Source organism: Euleptes europaea, chromosome 19 (genome assembly GCF_029931775.1).
Source record: "Euleptes europaea isolate rEulEur1 chromosome 19, rEulEur1.hap1, whole genome shotgun sequence".
Lineage (NCBI taxonomy): Eukaryota > Metazoa > Chordata > Lepidosauria > Squamata > Sphaerodactylidae > Euleptes > Euleptes europaea.
Window position 1 is genome coordinate 26,132,139 of NC_079330.1, and position 19,382 is coordinate 26,151,520.

The following is a 19,382-nucleotide window of genomic DNA, read 5'->3' on the forward strand; positions in this document are numbered from 1 at the left end:
GGCATGGGGGGGGAGCCGCCGCCGCCGCTCCTGCTCCTGCTGCTCAGCCTGGCCGGGCGCCGAGCGGCCGCGGAGGTGAGAGCGGCCGGACAGCCGGACAGCCGGACCACCAGCCGGCCGGCCCCGAGGCGCCGCTGCGCTCTGCGCGCTCCGACGCGCTCCCCGGCGCCAGGCAGGGCGAGGCCGGCCGGGCAAGGGGCGGCCCCGGGCAGGAGACGGCAGCCCGGCGGTAGCTCCGGTTGCCAGCTCCCGGTTGGGGGAAACCGGGAGATTGGGGGGAGGGGGGGCGCCTGAGGAGGGCGGGGTTTGGAGAGGCTTCCCATTGCCCAAGCGGCCATTTTCTGCAGGAGTAGAAAAGGGCAAGAGTCCAGGAGCCCTTTAAAGACGAACACAAATGTTTTCTGGCAGGGTGGGAGCTTTCGGGAGCCACAGCTCGCTTCTTCAGATACAGCTAGACTGTGAATCCATCTGTCTTTAATTCACAGTGGGTCGCCGGGTTAGTCTGTCTGCAGTAGTAGAAAAGAGCAAGAGTCCAGTAGCACCTTCAAGACTAACACAAATATTTTCTGGCAGGGTGGGAGCTTTCGGGAGCCACAGCTCGCTTCTTCAGATGCCCGTAGTAGAAAAGGGCAAGAGTCCAGGAGCACCTTCAAGACTAAACAAGAATATTTTCTGGCAGGGGAGGAGCTTTCGGGAGCCACAGCTCACTTCTTCAGATAGTAGAAAAGAGCAAGAGTCCAGTAGCCCCTTAACGACTAACAACAATATTTTCTGGTAGGGTAGGAGCTTTTGTGAGCCACAGCTCGCTTCTTCCGATACCTGCTGCTCTGCTCACTGCTCTGAAGAAGTGAGCTGTGGCTCCCGAAAGCTCACACCCTGCCAGAAAAAATATTTGTGTTCGTCTTTAAGGGGCTACAGCCATTTGCGCATAACAAATAAGTATTTTATCAAAAGTCCAGGAGCCCCTTAAAGACGAACACAAATATTTTTGTTCATCTTTAAGGTGCTAAAGCCATTTGCGCATAACAGATAAGTATTTTATTAAAAGTCCAGGAGCACCTTAAAGATGAACACAAATATTTTCTGGCAGGGGAGGAGCTTTCGGCAGCCACATCTCACTTCTTCAGATAGTAGAAAAGAGCAAGAGTCCAGCAGCACCTTAAAGACTAACAACAATATTTTCTGGCAGGGTATGAGCTTTTGTGAGCCACAGCTCACTTCTTCAGATACCTGCTGCTCTGCTCACTGCTCTGAAGAAGTGAGCTGTGGCTCCCGAAAGCTCACACCCTGCCAGAAAAATATTTGTGTTCGTCTTTAAGGGGCTACAGCCATTTGAGCATAACAAATAAGTATTTTATCAAAAGTCCCGTAGCCCCTTAAAGACGAACACAAATATTTTTGTTCGTCTTTAAGGTGCTAAAACCATTTGCACATAACAGATAAGTATTTTATCAAAAGTCCAGGAGCACCTTAAAGATGAACACAAATATTTTCTGGCAGGGGAGGAGCTTTCGGCAGCCACAGCTCACTTCTTCAGATAGTAGAAAAGAGCAAGAGTCCAGCAGCACCTTAAAGACTAACAACAATATTTTCTGGCAGGGTATGAGCTTTTGTGAGCCACAGCTCACTTCTTCAGATACCTGCTGCTCTGCTCACTGCTCTGAAGAAGTGAGCTGTGGCTCCCGAAAGCTCCTCTCCTGCCAGAAAAATATTTGTGTTCATCTTTAAGGGGCTACAGCCTTTTGCGCATAACAAATAAGCATTTTATCAAAAGTCCAGGAGCACCTTAAAGACTAACACAAATTGGTTCTTGTAGGTTATCCGGGCTGTGTAACCGTGGTCTTGGAATTTTCTTTCCTGACGTTTCGCCAGCAGCTGGGCAGGCACAAATATTAACACAAATATTTTTGTTCATCTTTAAGGTGCGAAAGCCATTTGCGCATAACAGATAAGTATTTTATCAAAAGTCCAGGAGCACCTTAAAGATTAACACAAATATTTTTCTGGCAGGGGAGGAGCTTTCGGGAGCCACAGCTCACTTCTTCAGATAGTAGAAAAGGGCAAGAGTCCAGTAGCACCTTCAAGACTAACAAGAATATTTTCTGGCAGGGGAGGAGGTTTCGGGAGCCACAGCTCGCTTCTTCCAATACCTGCTGCTCTGCTCACTGCTCTGAAGAAGTGAGCTGTGGCTCCCGAAAGCTACTCCCGTGCCAGAAAAATATTTGTGTTCGTCTTTAAGGGGCTACAGCCATTTGCACATAACAAATATGTATTTTATCAAAAGTCCAGTAGCCCTTTAAAGACTAACACAAATATTTGTGTTCGTCTTTAAGGGGCTACAGCCATTTGCGCATAACAAATATGTATTTCATCAAAAGTCCCGTAGCCCCTTAAAGACGAACACAAATATTTTTGTTCGTCTTTAAGAGGCTACAGCCATTTGCGCATAACAAATAAGTATTTTATCAAAAGTCCAGGAGCACCTTAAAGACTAACACAAATATTTTCTGGCAGGGGAGGAGCTTTCGTGAGCCACAGCTCACTCCTTCAGATACAGCTAGACTGTGAATCCATCTGTCTTTAAGCAGAGGAGAGTGAATTCAGACAAGCATTCGTATGTAAATGTTCACAGTATGTCAATGTGAATAGCAGGCGTGATGGGATTCGGTCTGGTATGCAGAAGAGTCTGTGATGTCCAGGGGAGAGATGGGGGTGGAGAAATCAGCATTGGTCATGAGCCATGAATGCAAGGTCTTGATTCAGCCCAGGTAAAATGCATTGACTTTAGTTTGAATTTCAACCGTAATTCAGCAGTTTCTCTTTCCAATCTCCCTTTGAAATTCCTTTGTAAGAGAACTGCTACTCTTAAATCTGCAACAGAATGTCCTGGAAGGCTGAAATGATAGATTCACAGTCTAGCTGTATCTGAAGAAGTGAGCTGTGGCTCACAAAAGCTCCTACCCTGCCAGAAAATATTTGTGTTAGTCTTGAAGGTGCTACTGGACTCTTGCTCTTTTCTACTACTTCAGACAGACTAACACGGCTGCCCACTGTGAATTATTTTCTCCAGGGGAACTGATCTCCATCGGCTGGGGGTTTGCCAGGTCCCTCCTCCCCACCAGCGGGAGGTTTTTGGGGCGGAGCCTGGGGAGGGCGGTTCTTGGGGAGGGGAGGGACTTCAGTGCCGCAGAGTCCAATGGCCAAAGCGGCCATTTTCTCCAGGTGAGCTGATCTCTATCGGCTGGAGATCGGTTGGAATAGCAGGAGATCTCCAGCTACTACCTGGAGGTTGGCGACCCTAATCGGCAGGAGGTCAGTTGTAATAGCAGGGGATCTCCAGCCGCCACCTGGAGGTTGGCAACCTAAGATGTCCTGCGGTGCCACTGCGGCCCCGAGGCGGCCCAACCCCGTGGAAAGAGGGGGGGAGGAACCAGAGCACGGGGCAGTACGCTTGTGCCTTTCTGCAGGGGTTGCCAACCTCCAGGCGGTGGCTGGAGATCTCCTGGGAGCACAACTGATCTCCAGGTGACAGTCCGTTCCCTGGGAGTAAATGGCTGCTTTGGAAGGTGGGATAGTTTTGACGCTTGGACTCATATGGTCAGGATTATATGTGGCATCTTGTGGTATAACCCTTGTGTTTGAATCTTGTATTTGTATGTTGTTATAGATTACATGACTTGTATGTTCGAGGTATCTCGCTAGTTACAATGTTATGTTTATTTGATTATGCTTATAAGATTAACAATAGAGAGAGTACATGTCATTATATGTTGTATCTATCTTTTTTAATAGAAAGTATAAGTTTGAAATAACCAGTTAACAAACTGACTTAATAAGCAGGTCATTTGGTTAGCCCTTAGTAGTGTTTTTTTTAATTCAACCTCCAAGTGGTGGCTGGAGATCTCCTGGGATCACAACTGATCTCCAGGTGACAATCAGCTCCCTGGGAGTAAATGGCTGCTTTGGAAGGCGTATTGCATTTTTTTTTAAAAGGCAAAGGGAGTCCCCTGTGAAGGCCCCGGGTCATTCCTGACCCATGGGGTGACATCACATCCTGACGTTTACTAGGCAGACTATGGCCAATTATGCATGGGAGGCTTTGCCTTGGATCTGACTCTCTCTAGATGCACATTTTCCCCATTTAAATTCTCAGAACTCAACAATAAGCCCCCATGCAGAGTTTTGAGCATTTATTGTTGTTTTCTTAACAGGCAAAAAAAAAAAAAATTATTTAGAATAGGGGGTACAGAAGGAAAAAAGGGGACAAGGGATCCGTCTGTGGACAGAGTATATAAAAAGAGAGAAGTTACAACATGGTTACAGCATCTAATTTTCCAATTAATCAAGCAGACTGTCTCTTGATATTTTCTTTTTTACTTTTCTACTAGGAGTTAACTTCACCATAAATTAACCTATGTTTATAACATTTAATCTACTACAATAATTATAAAGTTTCAGCCGCCAATTTCTATATATCTATAAAACAGTTTCCATTTTTCATTAAACCGATCGAGGATCTCCTCATCAGTTGTATTAATCGTGTGGGTCATTTTAGCCCAGTGTTTTGAAAATTTGGATGGGGAAAATGTGCATCTAGAGAGCGGCAAAGCCTCCCATGCATAAATGTCCTATGTTTACGGGGTGGTTGGCCATTGCCTTCCCCAGTCATCTACACTTTACCCCCAGCAAGCTGGGTCCTCATTTGACCGACCTCGCAAGGATTGAAGGCTGAGTCAGCCTTGAACCGGCTACCATTTTGTTCTTAAGTCAACTTAGTATACTTTATACTACAAGCCTCTGTTTTTTATATTTAGATAATAATTGCAACTTCAATGAATGAATGGTGGTTCCTCTAATTCATTACGTGGTCGGCAAGCTGAAGAAGATTTTCGAAACGCGTCCTTGCCTTGCACCCACCTTATCACCCACCGGCTTAGGTCATTTAGTTTTATGGACTATACATATTTTTGAACTATCGCATCTATTTATTTGCAAGAACAGCCCTGTGAGGCCTTGTACACCTTTAACAGCCCAGTGAGGCTTGGTTCTAAGTTTTTATTACTGTATTCATTTCTCATTATCATTTGAGGCTTATACTTTGTAACCTTGTTTTCATTGTTTATCTTGTGCATTTCAACACAGTTAACCTTGTATCTTAGTATCCTTGTTTGCCTGTTGTAGCTTGTAGTTTCTGTGTGCCTTAACACAGCTTATATGATTTAACAGTACCTTTCATTCAAGCTCCTGCGCATTGTTTGATTCATTTCCTGTTGGTGTAATATTAACATTGCTTAGGTTTATAATTACTTATTTTGAAGTTTTCATATATTACCCCATTTGGGCTTACTTTAGTTTTTTTATAATATTGAGCCACGTGCTGCCTTCTCCTACAGTTACAACCTCCAGGTACTAGCTGGAGATCTCCTGCCATTACAACTGATCTCCCGCCGATAGAGATCAGTTCACCTGGAGGAAACGGCCGCTTTGGCCATTGGACTCTACGGCATTGAAGTCCCTCCCCTCTCCAAACCCCGCCCTCCTCAGGCTCCACCCCAAAAGCCTCCCGCCTGTAGCAAAGAGGGACCTAGCAACCCTACTTTCTGTAGGCGGAGACTGCAGTTGCCCGATGAAAAACTACGACCAGCAAGGGGGGTACGACCTGGGCAGAGTTCGTTGTCTCTTACGAATTCATCAGGCCTGTTGATCTCTCAGGCTGAACCCGCCAGCGAGTCAGTGGGGCTGAAGTTTGCCCTTACAATAATAATGAAAGCAACAACTGTGATTTTACGATGCATTTTTTAATTTGTTAGCTGACTTGGTAGCCCTTGTGAAGGCAGAAAAGCACATATAAATTCGGTAAACATTTTTTAAAATGACAAAATAGCTGCCGAGTAGGGTTGCCAACCTCCAGGTGGTGGCAGGAGATCCCCTGGGATTACAGTTGATCTCCAGACTACAGAGATTGATTCCTCTGGAGAAAATGGCTGCTTTGGAAGGTGGACTCTATGGCACTATACCCCACTGATGTCCCTCCCCTTCCCAAACCCCGCCCCCCTCATCCCCCCCCCAAAAAGAAATCTCCAGGTATTTCCCTATCCAGAGCTGGCAACCCTATTACAGAGACTTGGAGCAGGAAGATTGCCACAGCCAGGGCCTACCAGAGCCTTGGGTGACCCTTTGGAGAAGGTGGGGAGGGGATGCCCCATTTACCTTCTGTTTTCTTCCCTACAGTCCAGCTTCCAGCAAGATCTGCCCCCAGAAGAGCATTACCGCTGCCTTAGCAGTACCTGGCCCATCCCTCAGCAGGTAGAGCTCATAGGGGATTTATCCAGAGCTATGTTTCCCAGCATGGTGGTTAAGAGAGGTGGTTTGGAGCGGTGGACTCTGGAGAGACGGGTTTGATTCCCCACTCCTCCACATGAGCGGCGGAGGCTAATCTGGTGAACTGGGTTAGTTTCCCCTCTCCTACACATGAATCCAGTTGGGTGACCTTGGGCTAGTCACAATTCTCTTAGAGCTCTCTCAGCCCCTACCGCACAGGGTGTTTGTTGTGGGGAGGGGAAGGGGATTGTCAGCCGGTTCGAATCTTCCTTAAGTGGTAGAGAAAGCCAGCATATAAAAACCAACTCTTCTTCTTCCTCCTCTTCTTCTGCTTTTTAAAAAAAGTCCGTCCAAGTCTGTTTCGATTCTGCATGCCAATACACTGAATTCTTGCCCCGGCACACAGGTTTGTTTATTTATTTAATTGATGGATTCACATGTACAGCCCGTCCTCATTCCCGGCCAGGCTGGGCTCAGAGCAGGTAACAACACTTTAAAACACTACGAAACCGTAAAACTTCCAATTTGAAACAGCAGTAATCATAAAATAACTATACACATACCAAGATGGCACTCATTCAGATAGTAGTGATGGTAATAGCCGCTGTAAACTCAGTCAAGCAGTTGAAACCCATAAATAAAGAGAAGATGCGGGAGGGATGGGGAGGCAACAGCGATGTACAACCTACGGCTGCCCTCAGTTGTAGGCCTGGTAGAATAATTCTGTTTTGCTGGGCCCTGATGAGTTGAATACTCTTGTAGTGGCATCAGCACTGACTTTTTTGGGCAGCCTGCCAGACAGTTTATATAGGCTTAAGGGAAAGCCTGAAATGACCCTAGAAGCTAAAATGACTAAACTGAGGCTGTCGTATTTTGGTCACATTATGAGAAGGCAAGAGTCACTGGAAAAGACAGTTGTGCTAGGAAAAGTTGAGGGCAGCAGGAAAAGAGGAAGACCCAACAAGAGATGGATGGACTCTCTAATAAAGGAAGCCACAGCCCTCAAGGATGTCAAAGACAGGACATTTTGGTGGACATTGATTCATAGGGTCGCCATGAGTCGGAAGTGACTTGACGGAACTTAACACACACACAAGGGAGAGCCAGGGTTCCCGAGGGAGGCCAGATCCTGCCCTCACTCCGTACTTTTAAAGCGCAAATGACCCCCTAGCTGGTCAGGAGACTCTAGGCTGAGCAAGTGAGATTGCCTGACTCAGGAGCACTCCTACGGAAATAAATCTTGTCGGTCTTTATGTTGCCATTGGACGTTGGTTTTATTTTGCTCCAACGGACGTGCGCAATTTTGCAGTCCCTCTACTCTGCCTGCCTGCCTCCTCCCAGTAGTTTTCCTTTGGCGTATGACTGCTTGGGCACTAGAGCCCAGAATCGTTAAATTGTGGAACTCCCTGCCCCAGGATGTGGTGATGGCTACCAACTTGGAAGGCTTTAAGAGGGGAATGGACATGTTCATGGAGGAGAGGGGTATCCTTGGCTACTAGTCAAAATGGATACTAGTCATGATGCGTACCTATTTTCTGCAGTATCAGAGGAGCATGCCTATTATATGAGGTGTTTTGGAACTCAGGCAGGTTGCTGCTGCAGTCACCTTGGTTGTGGGTTTCCTAGAGGCCCCTGGTTGGCCACTGTGTGAACAGACTGCTGGTCTCGATTGACCTTGGTCTGATCCAGCATGTTTTTTCTTATGTCCTTATGTCGTAAAAGCACCTGTGCTCTGAATAGGCCACCCCCATGCAAGTTTGGAGAGTTTTTGTGAATTCCGATTAGCATTCCTCTCTCCTTTCAACCAGAACCAACACGCTTTAGCAACTCGGCTATGCTGGGGGGTGGCCCCTTCTGGGTCAGTGGGGTTTCTTCCCCAGCTGGCATGAGGGCCTTTAAAAATTTTTTTATTATTATTTATTTATTTTTTAGTACTTAAGCCCTCTCCAGGGAAGGAAGGCGGCATGGTATAGCCCAGTCCCAACACATCTCGGAAGCTACACAGGGCCAGTACTTGGGAGGGAGATCTCCAAGGACGACTCTGCAGAGGAAGGCAACGGGCAAACCACCTCTGCTTAATCACTTGCTTTGAAAGTCCCCTGTTGGGGTCCCCATTGAGTCGACATCAATTTACACACACACCCAAGCCCTCTCCCCCCTTCCCACCCCTTTACTGAGATCCGTGCTGAAGATTCCACTTTGCATTTGTGGCTCCTTCTCCTTTAAGACTCTAGATCAGGCACAGGCATCTCTCCATTGGTTCCCCTGAAGGCCACAGGCTCCTCCCTCCTTGCTCTGAGCCAGTCAGAAACTGCCCAGGTGGCAGTTCCGGATGATCCTCAGACTTTCCCAAAACAGCACTGGGGCAGGGCTTTGCCAGCTCAGAGCTTGCCCTGGGTGCCAACACACAGATGCCCCTATGTGCTTTGGCCGCTTGCACCGTTCAGCTTCCTGGCCTGCCTAGTTAGATTTGAGTCCAGTAGCATCTTATGGACCAACAAGATTTTCAAGATCCTAGCTTTTGAGAGTCAAAGCTCCCTACTGGAGAGCCAGCGTGGTGTAGTGGTTAAGAGCGGTGGTTTGGGGCGGTGGACTCTGATCTGGAGAACCGGGTTCGATTCCCCACGCCTCTACATGAGCGGCGGAGGCTAATCTGGTGAACTGGGTTCGTTTCCCCACTCCTCCGTGCGAAGCCAGCTGGGTGACCTTGGGCAAGTCACAGCTCTGTTAGAGCTCTCCCAGCCCCACTTACCTCACAGTGTGTCTGTTGTGGGGAGGGGAAGGGAAGGTGATTGTAAGCCGGTCTGCTTCTTCTTCTGCTGCTACTACTGCTACTACATGGTCTCTTAAGGTGTTACTGAACTCAAATCTTAACTGTTCTACTACAGACCAACGCGGCTACCCTCTGAAACGATCTTCATGGTTGGTCTGCCTAGCAGCAGAAACGCCTCCTGGCAGGATCAAGCTCGCCTGCAAGACTTACAGCCCTTCCTCTTTTCGAGAACTACTTAACGCCCGAGACCCCCTGGGTGGGTGCAGTCCTCTGTATACATACACAAAAGGCAGGTGAAGCTCCAGAGGACACTCTTGGTGAAAATGTGTTTACGCAATGCTTGGCTTGCACATGCTGATGACATGTTTGCCATAAAAATGTCAGTGTTGGAACAGCTGGGAGTCCGTGATGAATAGCAGGGCTGCAAAGGCCGCATCAGTGGTAGAGAAAGTCGGCATATAAAAACCAACTCTTCTTCTTCTTCTTCTTGCAATAACAATCTAAAGTTTTATTACGCTCGGTGGCTCAGGAAGAATTCTACACTAAGGTTAAGCTAATTTGCAATATATTTAAATATACTCACTACTAAGGAAGTGGTGGTTTTTGTTTTTCTAATTATTGTTGGTGGACTGGGAACAATGGATCCTAACACAGCTTTCTCCTGGATTCTCTGCAGGGGTGCCGGACGCTGTCCAAGACCTACCAAGCAGAGGTGAGAGGTAGGAAAGGGAAGGTGGCTACCCCCCTTGGGAGGATGGAGCCCCTTCCCTAGTCAGCCAGTGGGCAGTGAGGGTTACGAGGGCAATTAAGAGTCAATGCAAACTAGCAATCATCTAAATAGGTTTTGTAAATTACTTTAATGGAGCAAGGGTAAAGGACACATCTATCATTCCAGTGGTTTGACCCTTCTTCCAGGTGGTAGCAATGGGGAGAACACCACCTGAGACTGCATTGGGTTGGAGGTTCACTTTTAGAAAGTTTGTAAAATTTATTTGTTTAATTTGTATCTCGCCCCTCCCCAGCCAAGGTTGGGCTCAGGGCACCTCAATATAGACAGCAACAGTAATAGACCATATACAATCCATGGGAGCGAGCGTGGTACAGGGGTTAAGAGCAGTGGTTTGGAGCGATGGAGTCTGATCTGGAGAACTAGGTTTGATTCCCCTCTCCTCCACGTGAGCGGGGGAGGCTAATCTGGTGAACTGGGTTTGTTTCCCCACTCCTCCACATGAGGGCAGCTGGGCGACCTTGGGCTGGTCACACTCTCTCAGCCCCACCTGCCTCACAGGGTGTCTATTGTGGGGATGGGAAGGTAAGGAGATTGTAAGTCAGTTTGATTCTTCCTTAAGTGGTAGAGAAAGTTTGCATATAAAAACCAATTCTTTTTCTTAAAACAATAGCGTCATAATAATAATGCATAGTGATTCTACTAAAACTCTGGTAAAATCTAAAAATACATATTATGCTGACTACAAGTTGAACAATCAGGGGAGGCACCTGGACTTTAGGGGAGGGGCTGTGGCTCAGCGGTAGAGCATCTGCTTGGCATGCAGAAGGTTCCAGGTTCAATACCCAGCATCTCCAGTTAAAAGGACTAGGCAAGCAGGTGATGTGGGAGACCCTGGAGAGCCGCTGCCCATCTGAGTAGACAATACTGACTTTGATGGACCGAGGGTCTGATTCATTGTAAGGCAGCTTCATGTGTTCATGTATTCAATGGGACATTTTGAAAGGCCGTAGCTCAGTGGTAGAGCCTCTGCTTGGCATGCAGAGGTCCCAGATTCAATCCCCGGCATCTCCAATTAAAGGGATGAGGCATGTAGGTGATGTGAAAGACCTCTGCCTGAGACCCTGGAGAGCTGCTGCTGGTCTGAGTAGACAAAACTGACTTTGATAGACCAAGGGTCTGATTCAGTGTAAGGCAGCTTCATGAGTTCATGGGACTGTCTTGGGAGGGCGGCGCTGGCCTGAACAGCCGCACAAAGTGGGGAAGGGGCGTTGTGATAGAGAAGGGTTGAGTCAAACCAGGGAAAGCCTTGCTAACCACTTTCTTCTCTTGCCCTGGCAGGAGAGCAAGATTGTGGCAGATGCCAAAATAGTCTATAATCAGAGCATTCCTCACAGGTACGTGTGGGGTAGAGTCCCTTACGCAGCAGGGGCCCAAAAAATCAGCAATGCTGATTCTGTGACCTTAAGCAGATGATGAGATGGAGGGCATCTTGGCCATCTTCTGGGCATGGAGTAGGGGGGAGGTAGTTGTGAATTTCCTCCATTGTGCAGGGGGTTGGACTAGATGACCCTGGTGGTCCCTTCCGACTCTATGATTCTAAGATGCCGTCACCAGCTGAGAAGTTTATTCTGCAGCTCCATGAGCCACTTGCTGGGCCAGAGGAGCCAAAGAGCTTGCTCGCACAGAGCGCTTCCTGGAAGCCCTTCCTGGAAGCAACACCTTTTGGGGGGCAGAGGGAGAGGTATGTCCCCCCTGCTATAGAACCCTACTGAGCTGTCTTGCTTTCCCACAGCGGGCCGCACAGGCCATTTGGGGCAGTGGCAGGAGAGTACCTTTATTGCCCCCCTCAACGCTGGCTGCACAACCTGAAGGTAAGAAAGAAGACAATCCCTCTCTCATACCAGAATGCTCCCCCTCTCCTAATACTCTAGAACGCTTCTCCCTCTCTCATAAAACTAGAACGTGGGGTCATCTGCTGAAGCTGGAGGGTGAGAGATTCAAAACAGATAAAAAGAAGTATTTCTTCACACAACGCAGAGCTAAATGGGGGAACTCCCTGCCCCAGGATGTGGTGATGGCTGCCAACTTGGAAGGCTTTAAGAGGGGAGTGGCCGTGTTCATGGAGGAGAGGGCTATCCATGGCTACTAGTAAAAATGGGTACTAGTCATGATGCATACCTATTCTGTACATTATCAGAGGAGCATGCCTATTATAAGAGGTGCTGTGGAACACAGGCAGGACAATGCTGCTGCAGTCGTCTTGCTTGTGGGCTTCCTAGAGGCACCTGTTTGGGCCCCTGTATGAACAGACTGCTGGACTTGATGGATCTTGGTCTGATCCGGCATGGCCTTTCTTATGTTCTTACGAGGCAGTTCAGGCAGCAGGAGCTTAGAAGCCCCCCCCCGCCCCCGTTCCAGCCAAGCGTGTCAGGAGTTTCAAAAGCTGCCCAGAACTTGTCATCAGGATAGATGCTTTAAAAAATTATGTTGGGGGGGGGTATGTCCTTGACTCAGCAAACGGAGAAATGCCTCTGCTCTCCCTAAGGGCGTTTTTGGGTGGCCCCAAGCTTGCCTTGCCCGGCTGCTGAAGGCAGGATTCCGATGCTGAATGGAGCGCCCAGCCAAGAGGCCGTCCCCACCCGCTTTGCAAGCACTCGCTTCCAAAACCACAGGCACAAGGGTCTCCAACTCCCCCACCCCAAAAGGTGTTGATTTGCAGAGGGGGAAAAAGGTAGTCCCCTGGGCAAGCTCCGGGTCATTACTGACCCATGGGGTGACGTCACATCCTGACATCCGGGAGGGGCAGTGGCTCAGTGGGAGAGCCTCTGCTTGGCATGCAGAAGGTCCCAGGTTCAATCCCCAGCATCTCCAGTTAAAGGGACAAGGCAAGTCGGTGATGTGAAAGACCTCAGCCTGAGACCCTGGAGAGCCGCTGCCAGTCTGAGCAGACAATTCTGACTTTGATGGACCAAGGGGGTCTGATTCAGTGTAAGGCAGCTTCATGTGTTCATGTGACGTTTACTAGGCAGACTATGTTTACGGGGTGGTTTGCCATGGCCTTCCCCAGTCGTCTACACTTTTTTTTTTGCAGAGAAAGCACAACATAAAAACGAGATTCTGGTTCTCTCTCTGCAGCAGGGCGGGGTGGCCTTTCTCTACCACCCCTGTGCCCACCCCACCCTCCGCAGCCAGCTGACCCTGCTTGCCCGAGCCTGCCTGCCTCATCACATCCTAACCCCACACGGGGGCCTGACGCAGGAATGGGTGAGTGCCAAGAGCCAGGGCAACCAGCTCACTTTCACCCCGGCATGAGTGGCATTCTCACACCTGGCAGGGGTGGGGAGAGGAGGCGGCAGTGCCCGTTCTCTTGAACACCTCTCGTGGGGAGCCAGCATGGTGTAGCGGTTAAGAACTGTGGGCTCTGATCTAGAGAACCAGGTTTGATTCCTCACTCCTCCACATGAGCAGTTCAGCGATTAAAATCCGCTCAGAAAAGGTTATTAGTGCTAATAAGGTTAATTTTAATTGATATGATTTTATCTGTATTTTTTGCAAACAGATTATTTTATCATGTAATGGGTCTTATTGTCAAGGTTTGTATCTTTTCTGGCTAATGCCGTAATAATAAATCTCTCTCTTACACACATGAGCAGTGGATGCTAATCTGGTGAACCGGATTTGTTTCCCCACTCCTCCACACAAAGCCAGCTGGGTAACCTTGGGCTAGTCACCACTCTCTCAGCCCCACCTACCTCACAGGGTGTTTGTTGTGGGGAGGGGGAGGGAAGGTGATTGTAAGCCGGTTTGAGTCTTCCTTAAGTGGTAGAGAAAGTCGGCACATAAAAACCAACTCTTCTTCTTCTTCCTAGCCCCTGGCACTGGTGGCATGGGGCGCCAGCCTGCAGATGGCAAAGGTGGAGCTGGCCCAGGCTGTGGCTTGGCTGAAGAGGCACGCCGCCCGAGAGAGCAGAAGCCAACCCTGGGCAGGCAGGAGGTATCGCCATCTGATGAAACGCCCGACGGTACATGCCATGGGCAAAGAGGTATGCCCAGCACACCGGATAAAGGTGAGGCGGTTCAGGGGGGATCAGCTACCCAGCTTTGTAACACGGGGACACAGACTTGTGTGCCAAGCAGCTGCAGCCTGGCCTGGGTAAACATTGTGGGTGTTGTTTTCCCTGGGCTGTGCCCTGTCCGCTGAGCCCCCTTCCCTGCCCCCCTGTGAGGGCTCAGCGCTCATATTTTGAAGTCAGCAAGCTTTTGACTCCCAACTTGGAAATGCTTTTGGCAGCCTTGGAGGGCAAGAGTTTAGACCCCCACCTCACTGCAAAGGGGGTTGTGGTTTACTTTTTATCTCGGTCACGGTTTCTTTCCCTTTCCAACTTTGTATTGTAAGCCACCTTGATTCTAAAGCGGGACCGCGGGATTATAAATGTTTTAAATAAAAAAAGCTTCTCCAAGAGGACTAAACTGCAGAGACACCACAAGTTGCCAGCTCTAGGTTGGGAAAGACCTGGAGATTTTGGGGTAGAGCCTGGGGAGGGCGGGGTTTGGGGAGGGGAGGGACTTCAATGGGGTATAATGCCATAGAGTCCATCTTCCATTTTCTCCAGGGGAACTGATTTGTTGCCTGGAGATCAGTTGTAATAGTGGGGAAATCTCCACCCACCACCTGGAGGTTAGCAAACAAAGAAACAGCTTCAAACTGTTTCTTTGTTTGCTAACTAACTTACAGCTTGCTAATTTGTGTGTGCCCACCACCTGGAGATTGGCAACCCTAGTCACCACCCTCCTAAACCTGGCAAATTTATTCTGCCTTGGAATAACAGGCTCTCAGATAACTCGGAGTCAGAGAAGGCAAGGAAGTTGCTGTCATGAAAATCCAAAGGTTTCTGTTGACACTGCTAAAACTTTGTGCCACCGTGTCCAAAATTAGGTGCAAATTGTTGAGATGACCTGCCTTATTATCTGTGTAGATAGATAATTTATTTGCAGCATTTAGCCAGTCAAAACATGGTAAAACGGAAAGCATGGACTAATAGACTCTTACAATCAAAGAATTACAGTCCGAGTCTTAAAACATTTTAAAAACATTTAAAAAAAGAATTACAGCTGGGACACATCTGTCAATTGCGCTCTTCGAAGGCGACGAGTTTTCATTGCTGCTAAACAAAATTTCGCAACCTGAAGAGTGGTTGAAGGATTACCCCCTTGTAGGAGCATCTCAAACCTTTCACCTGCCCGGTCAGGACTCAATCTCGATAAGAGGGGCTCAATAAACTTCGAACGGGGTAATGTATAGAAATTGCAGTTCAGGAGGGCCTGCTCAACAGTTTCTAAGTCCCCTGATTTGCAGGGGCAGAATCAATATCTGTGTATATAGTAGTGTCCTCTTAGGATTTTATGTAGACTCCAGTGTATTTTATACTTGGAATTCCTGGCTTTAATGTTTTAATATTTTTTGTATATGTCTGGCTATGTGCCGTATCATTAAATGACTGACTGACTGACACCCTCCTGAACCCTACGATGAAAATACCCTTCTATCTTTCCATTTTAACAAGAACAAATAATTTAGGGTCTGCATCTTACAGTGAATTTTTGTATTTGCTCAGAATAGGAGGCCGTCAACAGTCCTCCTTTTGTCGGGCAGGGACAGCACCCATGCTCACATCCTCTGTCGGTTCCTCCTTTGCGCCCACAGGCTTTGCAGAAACATTTCTGCCGAACAGATACCAACCGGAGACGCCGCGAGCTGCCGGCATCAGACAGGAAGGGCATGGAGCGGCTTCCTCGTCCTCATGGGCCCAGTGACCAGGACTCGGCAGTAGCTAGTCGCAGCCAAGACGGAGCCGCGGTCATGCCCTCCGCTAACTTGCAGGCCAAGAGGAAGGGCGTCCTTGAGGTGGCGGAGGCCAAGGGAAGCTCCCACCTGGCTTCTGTGCCCCAGCCAGGCCTCCCCTCTGGCCAGCCGCTCCACCCCAGGCTGGGTACCAGACCATCAGCTACAACTGCCCAGACAGCAGGGGAAGCCACTCAGAAGCGGGAGTGTCCTTGCGCAGACGGAGACCACCACCGAGCCCCGGCCCAGCAGCTGAAGGTGAAGGAGGCGGGGGGACGCTTGCGCACCCCTCGCACCGAAGAAGCCGCCTGGGCTGCCAGCGCCCTCACCTTCCTGCTGGTCACGCTGACGCTGGCCATCTTGTACACACGGCTCCACCGGAACTGCCGCCGCGGCCAGTCTCTCTACTGGACGATGAGCGGCGAAGACGGGCGCGACACAGTGGCCAGTGAGTAAAGCCGAGAGGGCCCTGCGACTGGCCGGCCCCAAAGCCCCGTGCATAACTAAGCTGCAGAACCCACTGCCACTAGATGTTGCTGAAAAAAGTATGACTGATTAAGAGGATGTAGGTATAATCAACAGTAAAGGTAAAGGTAGTCCCCTGTGCAAGCACCGGGTCATTCCTGACCCATGGGGTGATGTCACATCCCAACATTTACTAGGCAGACTGTTTGCGGGGTGGTTTGCCAGTGCCTTCTCCAGTCATCTTCCCCTTACCCCCAGCAAGCTGGGTACTCATTTGACCGACCTCGGAAGTATGGAAGGCTGAGTCAACCTTGAGCCGGCTACCTGGAACCAACTTCCGTCGGGATCGAACTCAGGTCGTGAGCAGAGTTTTTGACTGCAGTACTGCAGCTTACCGCTCTGCGCCACGGGGCTCTATAATCAACAGTAGTTAGCTGCAGTAGCCAAAACAAATCTTCGTATTCAAAGCCAGTCGACCCTGAATACTGTGTGCCAGGGAGTAGATAACTGGGATGCCACCCTGCTTTACAAGGGCTTCGGCGGCAGCTGGCTGACCACAGTTGGAAGCAGGAATACGTGGGCTGGGGGCCAGCAGCCTGGGCTGCGAGTCTTCTTGGTGCACCAGAAGATAAGAGCAGCCCTGCAGGATCAGACCAGTGGTCACACATGAACACACATGAAGCTGCCTTATACTGAACCAGACCCTTGGCCCATCAAAGTCAGTATTGTCTACTCGGACCGGCAGCGGCTCTCCAGGGTCTCAGGCAGGGGTCCTTCACATCATCTACTTGCCTAGTCCCTTTAACTGGAGATGCCGGGGATTGAACCTGGGACCTTCTGCATGCCAAGCAGATGCTCTGCCACTGAGACAACCCCTCCCCATCTAGTCCAGCATCCTGTCTTACCCAGTGACCAACCAGATACTCTGGAGGGCCAACAACAGGGCACAGAGGCCTTCTCCTGATGTTGCCTCCTGCCACTAGGATTCTGAGGTTTACTGCCTCTGAACATGGAGACTCCGTTAAGTCACCATGGCTAGTAGCCACTGATAGACGCTTGACCATAGAAAACTCAATGTGCCTGTTGTCAATGAGTTTGAATTTTTTGGCAAGCGTGGAGGGTGCAGAAGAGGGACGAGGGGGTGTTGGCAGAGTGCTAGTTACGCAGAGAAGCGGCAGACTCGCAGACTAAAGATAAAGTTAAACGTTTATTAGGGAACTACATTTCAGATAAAGCCAAGGGACGGATAGCCTTCAGCTACCTCGCTAGCTAAGGAGAGAGAAGTGACTTCCGAGAAAAAGGAGGAAATTAGACCTGAGAGTATCAGTCTAAGGACAGACACGCGGTGACACAGAGAGATAGAAGGGTCTCTTGGAGCAGTGGACTCTGATCTGGAGAACCGGGCTTGATTCCCCACTCCTCCACATGAGTGTCTGACGCTAATCTGGGGAACTGGATTTGTTTCCCCACTCCTACACATGAAGCCAGCTGGGGGACCTTGGGCTAGTCACAGCTCTCTCAGCCCCACCTACCTCTCAGGATGTCTGTTGTGGGGGGTGGGGAAGGAAGGTGATTGTAAGCCAGCTTGAGTCTTCCTTAAGTGGTGGAGAAAGTTGGCATATAGAAACCATCTCTTCTTCTTCTAGAGGAGGGATCTCTAATTTTAAATTGATTATACAACCTGTACACATGCCTGGGCTGGTATAAAGTTATCTATACATGGTCATACATTTGTTTATTACTTGTGCGTGCATTATATGAATTTTTATTTGACCACTGATGAAGGCCTGTTGGTCGAAACGCGCATGGTCTGTGTGGCTTAGGTCTATCAACCTTATGAGTGGCCATTGTGCCTCACTTTATAAGTTTTAATGTTTTTAACTGAGGTGTGTGTGTGTGTGTGTGTGTGTGTGTGTGTGTGTGTAAAGTGCCTTCAAGTCGCAGCCGACTTATGGCAACCCCTTTTTGGGGTTTTCATGGCAAGAGACTACCAGAGGTGGTTTGCCAGTGCCTTCCTCTGCACAGCAACCCTGGTATTCCTTGGTGGTCTCCCATCCAAATACTAACCAGGGCCGACCCTGCTTAGCTTCTGAGATCTGAGGCAACCGAGATATAAGCGCCTTAAAATAAAAATATTTTTCTATTACGTAATTTTGCCTTTTCCACCCAACCTCTGGTACCCAGCTTTTGGTTTTTTAAGGTTAGGTTTCCTCCCCGCTTTTTCTGTTCAGTGACATTACCCTCCCCCCTTCTCTTTGCAGTGGTCATCAAACGCCGGATCCTGTCCACCCAGAACAGACGCAAGAAGAGAACCCGTCAGCTGCAGCACCGGGCTCTTCTGCAGACGACGTCTAGCGAGAGCTCCGAGTAGAACCTGCTTTTGCCACAAGGAAGAGGAGGGGATTGGGGGTCTCATGGGGGGGGGGGGAGGTGCCGGTCAGCACATCCCGGGCACAGTCTTGGCCTCTGGAGGAGCTGGCTCCTTGCCTTGACTATTTTTGTATTTCCTACTAAAGAAAATATATATTTCCTACCGATATGTACAATTCTTAAGTCATTCCTCACCTGTCACTACACAATTAGCGAATTGGGGGTGTGGGGAGGGTGCAGAAACACACCCAAGGATATGTTCTGTGGGAGGGTGTTAAAACTATCATTGCATGAATTATGCAAACTCTGAACATTTGGATGAACCCCGGCACATTTTGTTCAGGGTTTTGCACACTGCAGGCACCCGGTGGCAGCGGCCCCTTCTCTCCCTCTTCTCAGAAGTATTCATTTAGGCTCCCGCCCCTCGAGATCTCTTCATCACATGAACACATGAAGCTGCCTTCTACTGAATCAGACCCTTGGCCCATCAAAGTCCGTATTGTCTACTCAGACCGGCAGCGGCTCTCCAGGGTCTCAGGCAGAGAAAGGTCTTTCACACCACCTACTTGCCTGGTCCTTTAACTGGAGATGCCGGGGATTGAACCTGGGACCCTTCTGCATGCCAAGCAGAGGGTCTACCACTGAGCCACAGCCCCTCAACCATCCTCATTCACAGCTGTGGAGGATGGAAATTGGGGGAGTTTGTCTGATGCCTCCCTCTGCCCTACTGTTTCAGGCATGCATGTTGAAGGTGGAGATTGGGCTCAATTCACATGGGGAGAAAATCAAAATGGGGGTTTTCAAGGCAAAGTGATGGGGGGCAAGAAATCTGGTAACTCTCCCCATCATCCCATTCCCCCCCCCCCCGGCATGCAAGTGTT

At 49.2% G+C, this 19,382-nt stretch overlaps 1 protein-coding gene across 1 annotated transcript; it reads left to right on the forward strand.

Annotated features, from left to right (window-relative positions):
• Positions 1 to 3: 3 nt before the first annotated feature.
• Positions 4 to 18,502, forward strand: TP53I13 (tumor protein p53 inducible protein 13). Its single transcript, XM_056865008.1, has 9 exons — positions 4 to 75; positions 6,232 to 6,306; positions 9,771 to 9,806; positions 11,163 to 11,218; positions 11,617 to 11,695; positions 12,960 to 13,088; positions 13,694 to 13,891; positions 15,529 to 16,114; positions 18,393 to 18,502. Exons 1-9 carry the CDS (start codon positions 4 to 6, stop codon positions 18,500 to 18,502), a joined length of 1,341 nt encoding a protein of 446 aa, XP_056720986.1.
• The last annotated feature ends 880 nt before the right edge of the window (positions 18,503 to 19,382 follow it).

What these genes read in the sequence shown, in the direction of transcription:
- TP53I13 (XM_056865008.1), top strand. Translation starts at nt 4, where the DNA reads ATGGGGGGGGAGCCGCCGCCGCCGCTCCTGCTCCTGCTGCTCAGCCTG. An exon ending in CCAAGACCTACCAAGCAGAG is followed by an intron (nt 9,807 to 11,162) that starts GTGAGAGGTAGG and finishes TTGCCCTGGCAG; the next exon opens with GAGAGCAAGATTGTGGCAGA. An exon ending in AATCAGAGCATTCCTCACAG is followed by an intron (nt 11,219 to 11,616) that starts GTACGTGTGGGG and finishes GCTTTCCCACAG; the next exon opens with CGGGCCGCACAGGCCATTTG.